Source organism: Gavialis gangeticus, unplaced genomic scaffold (assembly GCF_001723915.1).
Source record: "Gavialis gangeticus isolate Ggan-Ray unplaced genomic scaffold, GavGan_comp1, whole genome shotgun sequence".
Classification (NCBI taxonomy): Eukaryota; Metazoa; Chordata; order Crocodylia; family Gavialidae; genus Gavialis; species Gavialis gangeticus.
Window position 1 is genome coordinate 42,175,223 of NW_017729032.1, and position 14,055 is coordinate 42,189,277.

Here is a 14,055-nt window from a genome sequence, read left to right on the forward strand (position 1 = left end):
CCCCCTCCCTCAGGAATGCAGCCAGCTCCAGTTCCCTAAAGAGACAGGCTGAGGGTGTGGTCCCCTGTGTGCTGGGCCCATCCTAATTGAATGGTCACAGCACAGAGATTTAAATCACAGTGTCACAGGGCAGAGATTTTTGGGGAGAAACCAAGGTGGCTTTCTGCCACACTCCCTCCCTGTGTCACCATCTGTTAAATTACTTAGAGGCATCAAGCTCATCTTGACCTACATCTGGACCCGGTGGTAATAAGGCAAACAGCAGAAGTAGCAGTGATGGGGCAAGTGGTGCTGGGGTAAGCAGCAAAGGCATCAGGCTGAATGGCGGCAGGGCAAGCAGTGCTGTATCAGTGCAGCCCTTGCTAGCCCCCTGTCACCAACAGCGTTGCACCCTCTAGGTCATTCTGCCTCAGAATTCCCTGGCCCACCAGGAGCCCCAGGGGCTGGGGGACTGGTTCCATGGCCCAAATCCAGCCCACAGGCCACATGTTTGAGGTCCCTGACTTGGATAAGATTATGTTTTGAATAACATGATGTTTAGTGGCTGACCATTTATGTATGCAGTTTTATGTGTAGAGTTGTATTTATGTGCACAAATGAATAAGATCCATATAATGTGTTTCCCAATGTGATTTCCAGGTCCTAGGATGGTAGAATTCCATGGTCAACAATTTCAGATCAACTCCAAGGATGACAAGCCACTTTTTACAGTGGATGAAGATGAAGTTGTAATCGGTACAGATAAACTTCGAGTCACAGGTTTGTAATATGTTAAAAAATGTCCTAATAAGAAATATAAGTAGGAAAGCCTCACACAATTCAGCTACAATTATATTTACACTATATCAGTGTATGTAAATAGAAGTTCTTAAGTTCACTGCTATAGGTGGCAACATTTGCGAGTGTGAAGTTTGTATCATTTATCTCATATGTACTTATACATGGTGAACTAAGACTAAAAGAATATTGCACGTTATTGCCTCTAAGTAAAAATTCTAGAAGTCATGCTGTACAGCATTGATGTGTACACCTTTTCAAAGTGAAAATCTGCTGTTTTTCTACTTTGCCTTTGGTACTTGGACCATAGCATATAATTATTTGTAGTTAATTTATAATATCACTTTTCACAAGCCATTTTTCTCAGAATTTATCGGGTTATATTTCAGTTCCAATCTTCAGAACAGTAATTAATGTTTTCTCAGAGGCATGTATCACTATTTCATTGCAAACAAGTACTCATATGATTTGTAGGAACAAGATAATTCAATTTTCTAGGTTAACAGTTATCTTAAAACATATATGATAAGCTTCAGTTACTCTAGTATTAAAATGTAAGAATACATCAAAGGAAATAGTGAAATTACCATAAAATTTATTTTCGCTTTCAGTTCTGTTTTTGAAGCTAATTATAATTGTCATATATAAGTTGTGTGATTTATTAGCGCTCTAAAACATTGATGTCTTCATTTTAATTGATCAATTCAAATTATTTCACTGTGCAAACTTATAACAGTGGTTGTAAGTATACAACTAGCACCTCAAAGCCAAATTTAATTTGAAATAAATATGTTAATAAATTACGTTTAAAACCCTGGGGGTTTTATTGTGAAGTTTATAACCAGGAAACCATATCAAATTATTATTGTATGCCCAAAGGACACCAAACATTAATAGAAAGGCATATTTAGCAAAGATATGAAATATTACATCATCACAAACTGATTTGGAAGAGGTCTGCCTATGTTTAAGTAAGACAGACTAAGACAGAATACATGCTTCAACACGGGGGGGGGTGTATTCTCCTTCTAGTTCTCTCAGTTTGTGAAGGAAACTACCATATTTACTCTAATACAAGAGTATACGTTTTCCCCTAAAATCAGTCTGTATACATTTCTCCCTATATGTTTTCCCCCCAAATTGGGTTGCATGTCTTTAACAAGGAAGCTATTTTTTCTGTGCTAGAAAAGAAGCAAGCGATTAGATGCTGTACGTTAAGAAGCCAGGATGGCTCCTGCCTGTGTCTGGTTTAGCAAGCAAAAGTACTAGAGTCTTGTGTTTACCCTCTCGCAACTATAGCTATTGGCTGAGCACTATAGCTTATGCCTGAAACAGCAAGCGTGCTTCCGGTAGTATTTTGATGAGGCTTGTGGTATGAAAACACTTGATTTATAGGAATTTATATAAAGAACTGCTTACAAAAGAAGTAAGTCTTGCTACTGCCCTTGCAAGGGTCTGGAGCTCAACCTTCTATGACATAGAAGAAATCCTCCTAGGAACATAGAACATCCAGGAAATATGCCATCCCAGGGGACTGTCTGGGTGAGGCATCAGAAACTTTACCAGGAAGTTCACCCAGACACTCTTTGGGTGAACTTCACCAAGACTGTTTCTACCTTTCTTGAATACTGTGTGCTTGCAAGAGGACTTACTCTGTGTCACATAATTGGCCATGATTCTAGAATTTTTTTTCAAATACTCCCAAAACCTAGATGCATGTTTTATTTGGAGGTATGTGGTATGCGAAAAAATATGGTATGTGGTTTAGAGGGTGTGGTATAGACATAGAAGTCCTGATTTAGCATTTAAATAATGCAACCCCATTAAAATCAAATGAGTCATTCCACCATAAAATTAGTGAAAGGAGACTTGCACTCACCATGAAAATGTAATATAATTGACTTTAAGCTTTTAATTTAAATTTTGCTAAAATACAGAAGTTAGGAAAAAGGCATAAAATGTATAATAGCTAGGACACTGATGAAAAGCAGGGCTGTTCAACTTCATGGTGGCCACATACTAGGGGGCTGCACACCATGCAGGCAGCAATGCTCTCCTCCCCACCACCCACCACACACAGCACAGGCAGCCTGGTTCCCCACCTGCCACATGTACAGTCTCACCCCATTCCTGGCCAGGTGTGTCACATGGGCAGCTCCCCTCTCTGTTGCCCTGGGCAGCATGGGCAACCCAGCTCCCTTTCGCACACATGCAGCACAGGCATGCTGGCTTTCATGCTTTGAACCTCACATGGGTAGCTCCTTCCTCTGTCACCATGCACATCACCAGCAGGCCAGCTTCCTTCCACTGTGCATGCAGCTTAAGTAGCCCAAACCAATTCCCTGCTCTGTGTGCAGCATAGAGACTCTGACCCCTTCCCTCTTCATTGCCCTGCCCCAGGAATGGGGCAGGGAGTTATGGGGTGTGGAATAAGAGGGACATGAAGGAGTTTCATGCTTAAGAATACACTAAAAAATATTTCATAATACTTTATGTACAATATAGTGGTCTGTCCAAGCTGATTTACATAAATTATTAACTTCTCATTAACTTATTTGAAAAGTTGATAGACGTACAGATAAAAAGCAGTGTGGTGGAAAAGAAATCCATTTGTGAATTTTAGTGAATATCTATTTTATAAATCTAGCCAAAGAATTAACTGAGTAAACTTGGCTTTAGAATCCCCTTTTCTCATCAAGCTTGGGACTTTGTTGTTTGACCTAATATTGTTGTGGTTAGCATGCCAGAAACACTTGTGATTATCAAAATATAACGATAAGGTCCACCCCAAGTTTTACTCTGCAGAGGGGAGCCTGCCCTCAAAGAAAACCATGGTGAGCTTCTGTCAAGTAGGATGCCTGCTTCTACAAAAAGAATCTACTCTCTTCAAGAGCCTGTCAGTTAAAGCTGATTGAGTTTTTAGTGATCCCAAGCATATGCACTCTGGGCCTAATTCACTGTTGTGAAGCATGTTGTACTGTCAGAACCAGTTGTGTCAAATTAGGTACCTAACCAGGATTTAGGAGGACTTAGATGTCTAAACTGCAAACAGCTATTCAGAATATTCCTATCCCAACAGGCACAAAATTCCTTCAATGCCTAAATTTTGAACTGCAAAGATCAGTAGGCTCCTAAAATTAGACTTGATGTAAAAATTTCTCATGATGCATTATCTACTACAGCCTTTGGCAAATTGTTTCAATGGCTAATTATCCTAATTATGAAAAAACTGAGCTTTTATTTTGAGACTGAATTTGTCTATCTTTAGCTTCCTGCCATTGGTTTTCAGCCATTAGATTTTGATAGATATTTGTCTTCTAGATCAAAGAGCTCTTTATTACCAAATTTTTGTTTTTCCTGTATATTGTTATAGAACTATGATCAAGTGACCCATTAACCTTTTCTTTCATAAGCTAAACTGATTTAACTCCTTGAGTTTTTGACTATGAGGCGCGTTTTTAATTCATTCCAATGGTTTGTCTCTAAACCTTCTCAATTTCATCAGCATCTTTTTTGAATTGTCAATACCAAACTGAACACAGTATTCCAGAAGCAGTCCACTGCCAAAGGCAGAATTGATATGACCTCTTTACTTGTAGTAGACATTCCCTGTTGTTTATTCATCCCAAGGATCAGATTAGCCTTTATGGCCACAGCATTATATTGGGAGCTTATGTTCTGTTTATTATCTGCCATGACCCTTAAGTCTTTTTTAAAGTGATTGCTTCCAGGGATAGTGTCGTCCAGCATTCTCTATCCTGTAAGTGTGGTCTGCATTCTTTGTTTCTAGATAGGTGTCTTGACATTTGGCCAAATTAAAGTGCATATTGCTTGCTTACACTTCTATTACCCACAGTCCTGATCACTCTGTATCAGTGATCTGTCCTTTTCATTAATTACCTCCCCCTCAATCTTTGTGTCATCTGCAAATTTCATCAGTAATTTATCTTTACTTCTTCTATGTCCTTGATAAAAATATTAAATAGTGTAGGGCCTATGGGACTCTCTAGAAATACGCTCCTTTGAGTCCTTCTTTGCAATTCCTTTTTGAGACCTATTAGTCAATGTTTAATCCATTTAATGAATGCAGTGAGATTTTGCATCATATTGGTTCCTTAATCAGAAAGTTATGTGGTACCAAGATAAGTGCCTTACAGAAGTCTGTTAAATTAGCAGTATTATTGTTTATCAACTAAACACATCATCTCATCTAAAAATGTCAGGGATCTATAACTATTTAATATTAATGGAGCTTCCAAGGGAATAATATACAAAAAATGTTATAGAGTAGATGAGGTTGTGTACAATTCATGTGTTTAAAAGCCTTAATACTGTATTTTGTTTTTGTCATCCAAGTCCAGTTTCCTGGATTTCAACTGTGTGTTAAACTAAAGTTTTTAATTAAACAGTTTCTGTAAAAATAAGCTATAGATACTTGTAACCTGACCTCCAACTTTAATCAGTCTGGAAGATTTTTACTCTGAAAAGACCAATAGCATCTATGATAACAGGTGATAGCAGTAGCTATTATAATTTTTTTGTAATGGTAGTTGAGATTTTAGATGATAGTGAAATGTCTAATAGCATAGTTTTTTCAGAGCCTGGGTAGCTTTATGAAATAGGTTCTGAAGAATAAGTTGCTGCAGGCTGTTATGACTTGTGACCATTTCTTTTGATGTTGTTACCACTGACAAGATAATAAATAATAAGATAATATCTTATTTTCCCATGTTAGGCCTCACAGATCTTTTTCTTGAGTTTTTATTTTCTTTGTGTAACACCTGATCCAGAATATGTGTAGGTAAAATATGAATGTTAAATACGCCATTGCATGATTTTGTGATACATCCAATAATTTTATCTTGGCAAAATATCGGCAGAATTAATAAGCGGTTCACTTTCCAAGTTTTCCAAAAATAGGAATGGCTTGGCTTTCTAGAAGTTTAGTGTGAAAACAATCCATAGCATTTCTACATGAACATAATAGTAGTAGATATAACACCTGCAATTGCAAAGTCAGATCTTTAGCAAGTACAAATCAAAGTAGCTCCATTAAGTTCAGTGGAGTTAAGTTCCAGCTGGCTAAATATCTGGTCCACATCAGTGCTTTTTGTTAAGGGGCATATCTACAACAAAGACATGATTAAATACCAACAACTGACAGATATGGTGCAAATTTGAAAACTTAGCAATATTCCTTTGAAGCAGCTTGCTGTAGGCAGCCGGGAGGCAGAGGATTCAGTGTAATCAGGGTAACAGTAGGCAGAAACAAGCAAGTAAAGTGGTTGGGTAATTGTCATTGAGACAGGTTAAGGAATTCACCAGCAGCTGAAAGATAAAATTAAGAGTAGGAACATGGAAGTGAAACCAGATGATCCAGTTACTGAACAAGCTTAGTATTCATATTGATTCAGTGTAAAACATATTAATGAAACAATAAGGAATTTGACACGCAAGTAATATTGTAACCTGGAAGAGTTGAGTTGATTCCCCAGTGATCTATACTGATTACATAGATCTGGTATTATGGGAGCTATAAATAAAATTGCACCTTTGCACATCAAGATCTTAGGGTGTGAACAAGCATTCATGGGACCTGATTTAGGATTAGGTTACTTAGTTTAAACCACCTAAACTGGGAGTGAGGCCTGCTGGTGTTCACAGCTTGTCAGGAGTGGCACAGGGAGTTGGAGGGTAAGTAACTTTGGTGGGGGGGTTGGGATTTGCAGGTCCAGAGGTGGGGGTGAGCAGGTCTTCGGGGGGGACTGCCTGACTGGGGAAGGAGTGGGAGGGGAGCTAAAAATAGCCACATCAGAGTTAGGGGAGAAAGAACAGTACAACTCTAGGGCTATGGCAATTGGCTGGGCTTTCCAACCCCTGGGGCTGTGCTACAGCACTAGGTTAAATTAACCCTCACTAGATTAAGTTAACCATTATCAATCTAAACTTAGTTTACCTCTGAGGTGAACTAGCTTTAGATTGTGCCCACCATTTTTAGGGTGGCCTAAGCCCTGTGAACGTTTGCACACCAGGGCATTTAGATCTACCTGACCTTTGTTAGGTCAATCTAAATGTTATGTTTTTACATACGCTTAGAGTGGCTGGTCTCTCCATGGGAAGGATGTTCTACCAGAGTTGAAGCTGGTCTTTCCATGGGAAGTGGGTTTGGTGAGTGGGAGGTGAGGAATCTGCTCTTTTCATGAGAACTAGGTATAATTGGAGGGAGCTGAGGCAGGTAATTTCTCTGTGGTAATTGGGTCCAGTCAGCGGGAAAAGAAGAAACCACAGGTGTCTCTAATGTCCACCTGGTACACATATATTTATATATTAAACCAAATGTTTAAGTAATGTTAATATTAAAAGACAGTGTCTCTCAGATTATCTGACTTGTCCACTGCTTCCTTTCCTCTCAGTGCTGATTTATCAAAATATTTCTTTTATTAGAAACTTCTTTCATGCATTTTGCATCTGTTAGGAGTACCAATCATGAAGATTTTCTAAGAGACCATCCTTTCTACATTTCCAAACCTCAAATTGTTCATTACCTTGGAAATAATATTTCTTTTGGAATATTAGCTACAAATTCTTTCTCCCAAATTCCAAGTAGTCAGAAAACCATCTGAAGCATGCAGAGTGGCCCATCCTTAGAAATCTTCCCTCAAGAAGCACAATGGGATCATCAAATTTTAGAGGCTGCTGTAAATAAAAAGCAAGTGTGCTATCAGGTAATTTAGAAGTTTAATAATCTGTTATGGAATTGAAATGATTGTCTTTTTCTTTGCTTGGGCATGGAACAGGGGATGTTTTCATGTTGCGTTTTAAAATCGTATTCCATAAGAACATAAGGTTTGCCATTCCAAATCTGAGCAATGGCCTATCTAGCCCAGTATCCTGTCTCTGACAGTTCCCCCTTGGAATACTGTGAGTGGTTGTGCTAAAAGAGGCTGTGCCATTGGTCTCAGGAGGATATATCCTCGGGTGGACCCCACCTAGGGCCGTACAGTGTTACTCTCAGAATGCTCTGCTCACAGGGTATACCCCTTGACTCACCTGCCACACCTTGATCTTTATGATTAGAGGGAGGGTTTTGGGATGTTAGTAACAACCCTTGTGAACATGCTTGTATGGCAATTGTTCTTGGGGATCCTCCTCCCCTTTCACTCCTTCCACACGCCAACTGGTTGTTAGATTGCAATTCTGGACCTGAGTCTCCAATATATGGGACCAGCCCCATGACCTACTATTTAGGTCAGTGCAGGCAGCTGAGCTTATCAGATGTGCACCATATGTGTCATTAAATATTGTGATCACAGGTCCACCCCAATTCCTATTGACTCATAGGGGCATCATTTCATGACAAATTCATTACCTTATAAATAAATCAATTTTTGAATCCTTAAGTCAATTCACATCCTTCTAAATTAATGTTATCATCAATTCATTCACAGACTTCCCAAATCATTACAGCCCCCAATTAATTCATGGACTTCTAAAACAATGCAGTCCTTAAGTAAAACAAAACTTCAGATAGCTGAAAAGAAATAGCGTCTCTGCAGTGGGGAGCAGGGAGCTGGCAGCGGGGGCTGTATGCCATACCTCCCACCCTCCCTCACACTCACACCCTGCCCAGATGAGCTCCACACTACCGCCACACTCTGGGTACAGGCTCTGTGCTGCCACCCAGTTGTAGCTCCACCACCTTCACCACTTCCCAACCTGTTGCTGGAAACAAGCTGGACACCTGGGAAGCCAAGCAGCTTCCCATGGGGGCAGCTGCAGCAGCACAGCAGCAGCCCCACCTGAAACCTGCATACTGTTGGGTCTGGACCCTTCCACCCACGAGAGTAGGAGCAAGGCACAATAGGCTATGCATGGGTGCCTCACTCCCACCCTCGTAGGTAGAAGGGGTTGGCAGGGCTTAATGCATTGGTGGGTGCCATGGGTCAAATGAAAGTGCCTGTCAGGCCGGATCCAACCCATGGACCATATTTTCCCTGCTCCTGATTTAGCCCTACTCTGGGCTTTCTATCTTCTAGCCAGCTGTCAATCCATGATGCAACCTTCCCTCCAATCCAGTGGCAACTTAATTTTTTTTTTAAAGCCTTTGGTGATGAACCTTATTGAAAGCCTTTTGATAATCCAAATATATTATGTCAACTAGATCCCCCTTGTCCATGTGCTTGTTAGCACCCTTAAAGAACTCCAGCATACTGAGGCAGGATTTCTCTGTACAAATTACATGACTCTTCCCCAAAATACCATATTTCTCCATATGACTATTGATTTTATTCTTTATTAAAGATTCTACCAACTTGCCAAGGATGGAAGTGAGACTTAATGGTGCCAGGCTGTGGCCTTGAATCTGGGGCTTCAGCCCGTGTAGTATGGCTGCTCATTCTGATCTGCTACCTTCTCATTAGAACATGTGGCCACACACTTGTAGGCAGAACCCTCCAACTGGGCCTAGCCACATGCCCTCTCCCCATCACCAGAGTGGCCAGCCAGAGTTAGCTGACTCCTCACCCCTTTCAATATAAACTCATGATCCAGAAGAGGAAGTGCTTGGACAACAAGGTTCAAACTTGTACTCAGGCTGTTGCATACTTGGCTTGTGCTGCTGCTGGCTTCCTAACACACTCTCCGGATATCTGACATGGTTTGCCCACAGATGCTAAGTTTGGCCTGACTCTGGATACCTGACCCAATTCTGGTTTGATTTCATGGATACCTGACCCAGCTAGATACCTGATCCTACACTCTGCCCTCTGTATCTCTGATATAGTTCACTGGATGGATTTTCTGTCTTCCTGGTTTCCCTACACTCCAACTCAGCACACTGCCTTAGGACCTTGGCTTCTTCTCCTGACCCTGAGGTAACCTCCAGACATGGCCACCTACAGCCTGGCATGACAAGTTACCCAGACCACCAAATGCAACACAGGGGGCTCAGCATGGAGGGAACTTCTGTATTGGGGCCCCTCAACCAGACCAACTGGTACAGATCACCTCTGCCTGGCAAGTTCTAAAATATCAGATCTGGCAGTTGTTGATGGAGAACCAGCTTCCAGGTCTACCAGCTCTGCAGCAAGGTTTCTATGCAGCAGCTTCCCCTTTTGGAATCCCAGCTACCCATCCCATTCCCAGAGAGGTACGCTGGTGACCTGATGCGCTTCCATGGGTTTCTTGTTCAATGTTGCATCTTGTTGTAGCCTAAACCGAACTGGGCTGCACCCTTGGTGGGGTGCAATACTTCAGTCCTCCAAGATTGGGGAGCATTCCTCAAGGAATTCCCAACTATGTTCGGAGATCCTCACCTGGTGCAGATGGCAGACATTGTGGTACAGTCTGCATCAAGAAGAAAGTTCTGTTATGGCTTATGTTTCCCTCTTTCACTGCTTTGCAGCAGACACCCAGTGGAATGAGGCAGCCCAACTCTATTATTTCTGCTGGGGTCTGTAAGAGGAAATTAAGGATGAATTGGCTTGGGTGGAGCCACCAATAAAATTCAGTGCATTTGTGGATCTAGCTGCCCAAATTGTCCTCTGCCTCTGGAAATGCAGAAAGGAAAAGAAAGTTGCCTTGACCCTTCCAAGGGCCACCCTGTTACTGTCCCGCTTAACCTGATGCCAGTGGATAGAAGGCTCCAGCGCCCTATACCAGAAGAGCAGGAACACCACCATCAGCTAGAGCTGTGCCACTATAGTGGGGCTCCACAACAGGAGTGCATCCCACATTCCCAGAGAGGGCTTCAAGGTAAACAAGTTATCTCAGGCCTGGTGAAGTGAATCAGCTAAGGGTCACGCAGAGTCTCCAGAGCATCCACAACTCATGAAGTCTTTGGTAAACACAGCCCACAGAACCCCCAAATATTGCTGTCTGCCCACCTCTGAGTCCTAGGCCAGACTCCCTCATTTTTCTTGCTGACTGCCCTACTGGATTCTGGAGCTACAGGCAATTTCATAGATAAAACTGTGGTGCAAGGTCTACAAACCCTGCAAAGGCAGTTGTGCAAATCCAAAACAATAGAGACCGGAGATAGCTCACCCCTGGCTTCAGGGCCTGTGGTGTGGAAGACCATCACTCTACAAATGAATCTCCTTGGGCACAGGGAGACTATATGCTTGGGGGGCATTCAGTCCCCACACTACCCCTTCATTCTGGGGTTTCTTTGGCTCACACTCCATAACCTACTGATCAGGTGAAAAACCCAGGAGACCTATTTGTACTCAGATTACTGCCAAAAAAACTGGGGAAATCCTAGGGGACAGACCACCTTACAATCCAACCTGAAGGCCTGTCTGCTGCAACCCCTCAGGAGATGCTATCTTCAGAATCCAAAATCCAGCTATCTGAAAAATATCAGGAATTGGCAGATGTCTTTAAGAAAAAGAATGTAGACATTCTGCATCAAGATTGCGCCATCAATCTGCAGCTGTGAATGAAAATCCCAGTGGGACAGATTTACACTATATCAGAACCTGAATGTGCTGCTCTCCACAATTTAAAAAAGGGAACCTGGCCCAGGACTTCATACACAAGCCCACCTCACTCATGGAGCCCTTGTGTTGACGATTAAAAAGGACAGGAGTCTCTGCCTATGCATCGATTATTGGGCACTGAACCAAGCATCAGTACCTTCTGCCCTTCATCTCAGAGTTGCTTGATTGGCTCAAAACAGTGTGCCTGACTAAACTTGATCTTTGTGGAGCCTATAACCTAGTGTGAATCCATGCTCAGGATGAGTGACAAGCTGTTTTTAGAACCTGCTATATAGTCTTCAAGTGCTTAGTCGTGACCTTCGGGCTCACAGATACCCTAGTCACTCTCCAACACTTCCTTAATGACATGCTGAGAGACCTGCTAGTTTGTAATTGCCTGCCTTGGTGATATACTGATCTTCTCAGAGAACTCTAACAATCAGCACATGTCTGACTAGTGCTAGAAAAACTCTGCCAACATGGCCGTTTCACATAATTAGAGAAATTCACTTTCAACCAAACAGCAATAGAGTTCCTTGGAGTTATTTTATTCCCTGAAGGCCTGAAAATGGAACTCCAGAAGGTTCAAGCCATCCACAAGTGGAAAGCCCTCCAAAATGTCAAAGAACTTCAAAGACTCCTGGGGTTTGCAATCTTGTACCACAGATTCATCACCAAATTTGATCAGGTAGTAAGTCCTCTCACCATGCTACTGCGGAAGAATGTCTAGCTCTACTGATCCAGGGAGGCCCAGCAAACATTTGAACATCTGAAATAGGCCTTCACTTTTGGTCCTGTGCTTACTTATGTGGACCTTTCCTTGCTGTTTATGACAGAAACCTATGTATCTAGCACTGCAGTAGGTACAGTGCTTTCCCAACAGCAGGGCCCAGAATAGACCTTGCACCCCTGTGCTTTCTATTCCTGAAAAGTTACCCCAGTGAAACATAGTTATGAGATCCTAGATTGCAAACTCTTAGCTAAAATATTTCCAGGTAGAATTGCTTCATATTATGTCTATAGATCCTTTTGTACAGATGGACATCTTCCCTTTAGTGTCAGCACTTATGATGGGCATTGAACAAAAAAAAAAAGAACCTCTGGATCATATTTATTAACACTAATTACAATACAAATATGCAACTGCATAACATTTAAACTTGCATGCAACTTCTTGTTGGGTCAGCGTCTTGTGGCCAGTTATGTGGGGATGTGTATCTAGTTATGAATTCCGTATATAGTGGACATGTAGCACACAAAAATACCTTTATTAATGAAAAGGATGAGTTAATGACACCTATCCATTATTAAAGTGTTGTACATTCTTGGAGCTATAGTTACTCATTTGTGTTCTATTGTAGCTTAAATAGTTGTTACTGTTCTACATTCCCTTTAGACATAAATAGAAGAACTGACCTCAGGGGAAAAGGGGCCAAAGATTGAAACAAAGGTAGGTAGGTAGCCTGGTTGCTTTTGTTATCTCTCCTTCCCTATTCATAACAGTTCCAGTAGAATTATTTGCAATTCCTATCTTGATCCTACTTTTTCAATTACAATTGTTTTACAGTCCAAGATAAGTAGGAAGCAGTGATATAATCAAATGAGGAAAGTATCAGAGAAATGATACAAGATCTTAAATTAATGGGGACAAATAAATAAGAAAATCAGATAACTAGGAGATATTCTTTGAATGCACGTTAAAATGTTAGGTGGAATGAATGAGAGGTAACATGCATGATAAAAAGTTATGGCCTCTCACAAATCTTAGCTGCCTTTGTTCACATAAAACACCAGGGAATTTTAGCCAAAATATGCACACAGTTGCTAATAAATTGTTTAATGGACTGTTGTACACTGAAGTTCAAAGAAGTTCACTTAAATTTATGTAATCTAAGTCTGAGAAAAAAAATGTCTAGACATCATTCTTCCAGATATTTTCACATACTGTGTACCAATACCTTTTTTTGCTTTCTTTGAAATAATTCCAGGTTCAGAGCACAAGTCTTACCATGTAAAATATTGAAGCAGATTGTTTATAATTTTATCATGTGCAGCAAGGCTGAGGATATTATTTCCCAGTGGCTAGAGGCTGGGAGTAGTGTCCCTTCCAGAACTACATAATATTGAATGAGTTTCCAGGTTGTAGCCATATTGGTCTAGAGGCAGAAGGAATCAGGAGCTGTGGTAGAAGTGATATCTTTTTTTAGACCAATTAGATTTTTGCAAAAAAAAATCTTTAATTTCATAGATTTCATAGACATTAGGGCTGGCAGGGACCTCAGAAAATCATCGAGTCCAGCCCCCCGCCCAAAGGGCAGGAAGTCAGCTGGGATCATAGGATCCCAGCAAGATAAGCATCCAATTTGCTCTTGAAGGTGTTCAATGTAGGTGCTTAAACCACCTCCGATGGCAGGCTGTTCCAGACCTTGGGGGCTCGGACAGTAAAGAAATTCTTTCTTATGTCCAGCCTCAAGCAGTCTTGTAGTAGTTTATGACCGTTCGACCTCATCATCCCTTGGGGCGCTCTGGTGAACAAACGTTCCCCCTGATATTGGTGGTCTCCCCTGATAAACTTATAGGTGGCCATCAGATCACCCCTGAGCCTGCGCTTTTCCAGGCTAAAGAGCCCCATGGCTCTCAGCCTGTCGTTGTAAGTTCTGTTTTCCTGACCTCTGATCATGTGCGTGACTCTTCTCTGGACTCTCTCAAGCTTCTCCACATCCTTTTTGAATTTGGAGCCCAAAACTGGACGCAGTACTCCAGCTGTGGCCTCACCAGGGCCAAGTACAATGGGAGAATG

At 41.5% G+C, this 14,055-nt stretch overlaps 1 protein-coding gene across 2 annotated transcripts in view; it reads left to right on the forward strand.

Moving 5' to 3' along the window:
- Positions 1 to 14,055, forward strand: part of SGCG (sarcoglycan gamma) — a 261,016-nt gene that overhangs the window by 144,250 nt on the left and 102,711 nt on the right. For both annotated transcript variants that reach the window (XM_019525497.1, XM_019525498.1), the window contains one exon: positions 640 to 759. In XM_019525497.1, the coding sequence (XP_019381042.1) occupies positions 640 to 759 (120 nt within the window). The remainder of the gene's footprint in view (positions 1 to 639; positions 760 to 14,055) is intronic.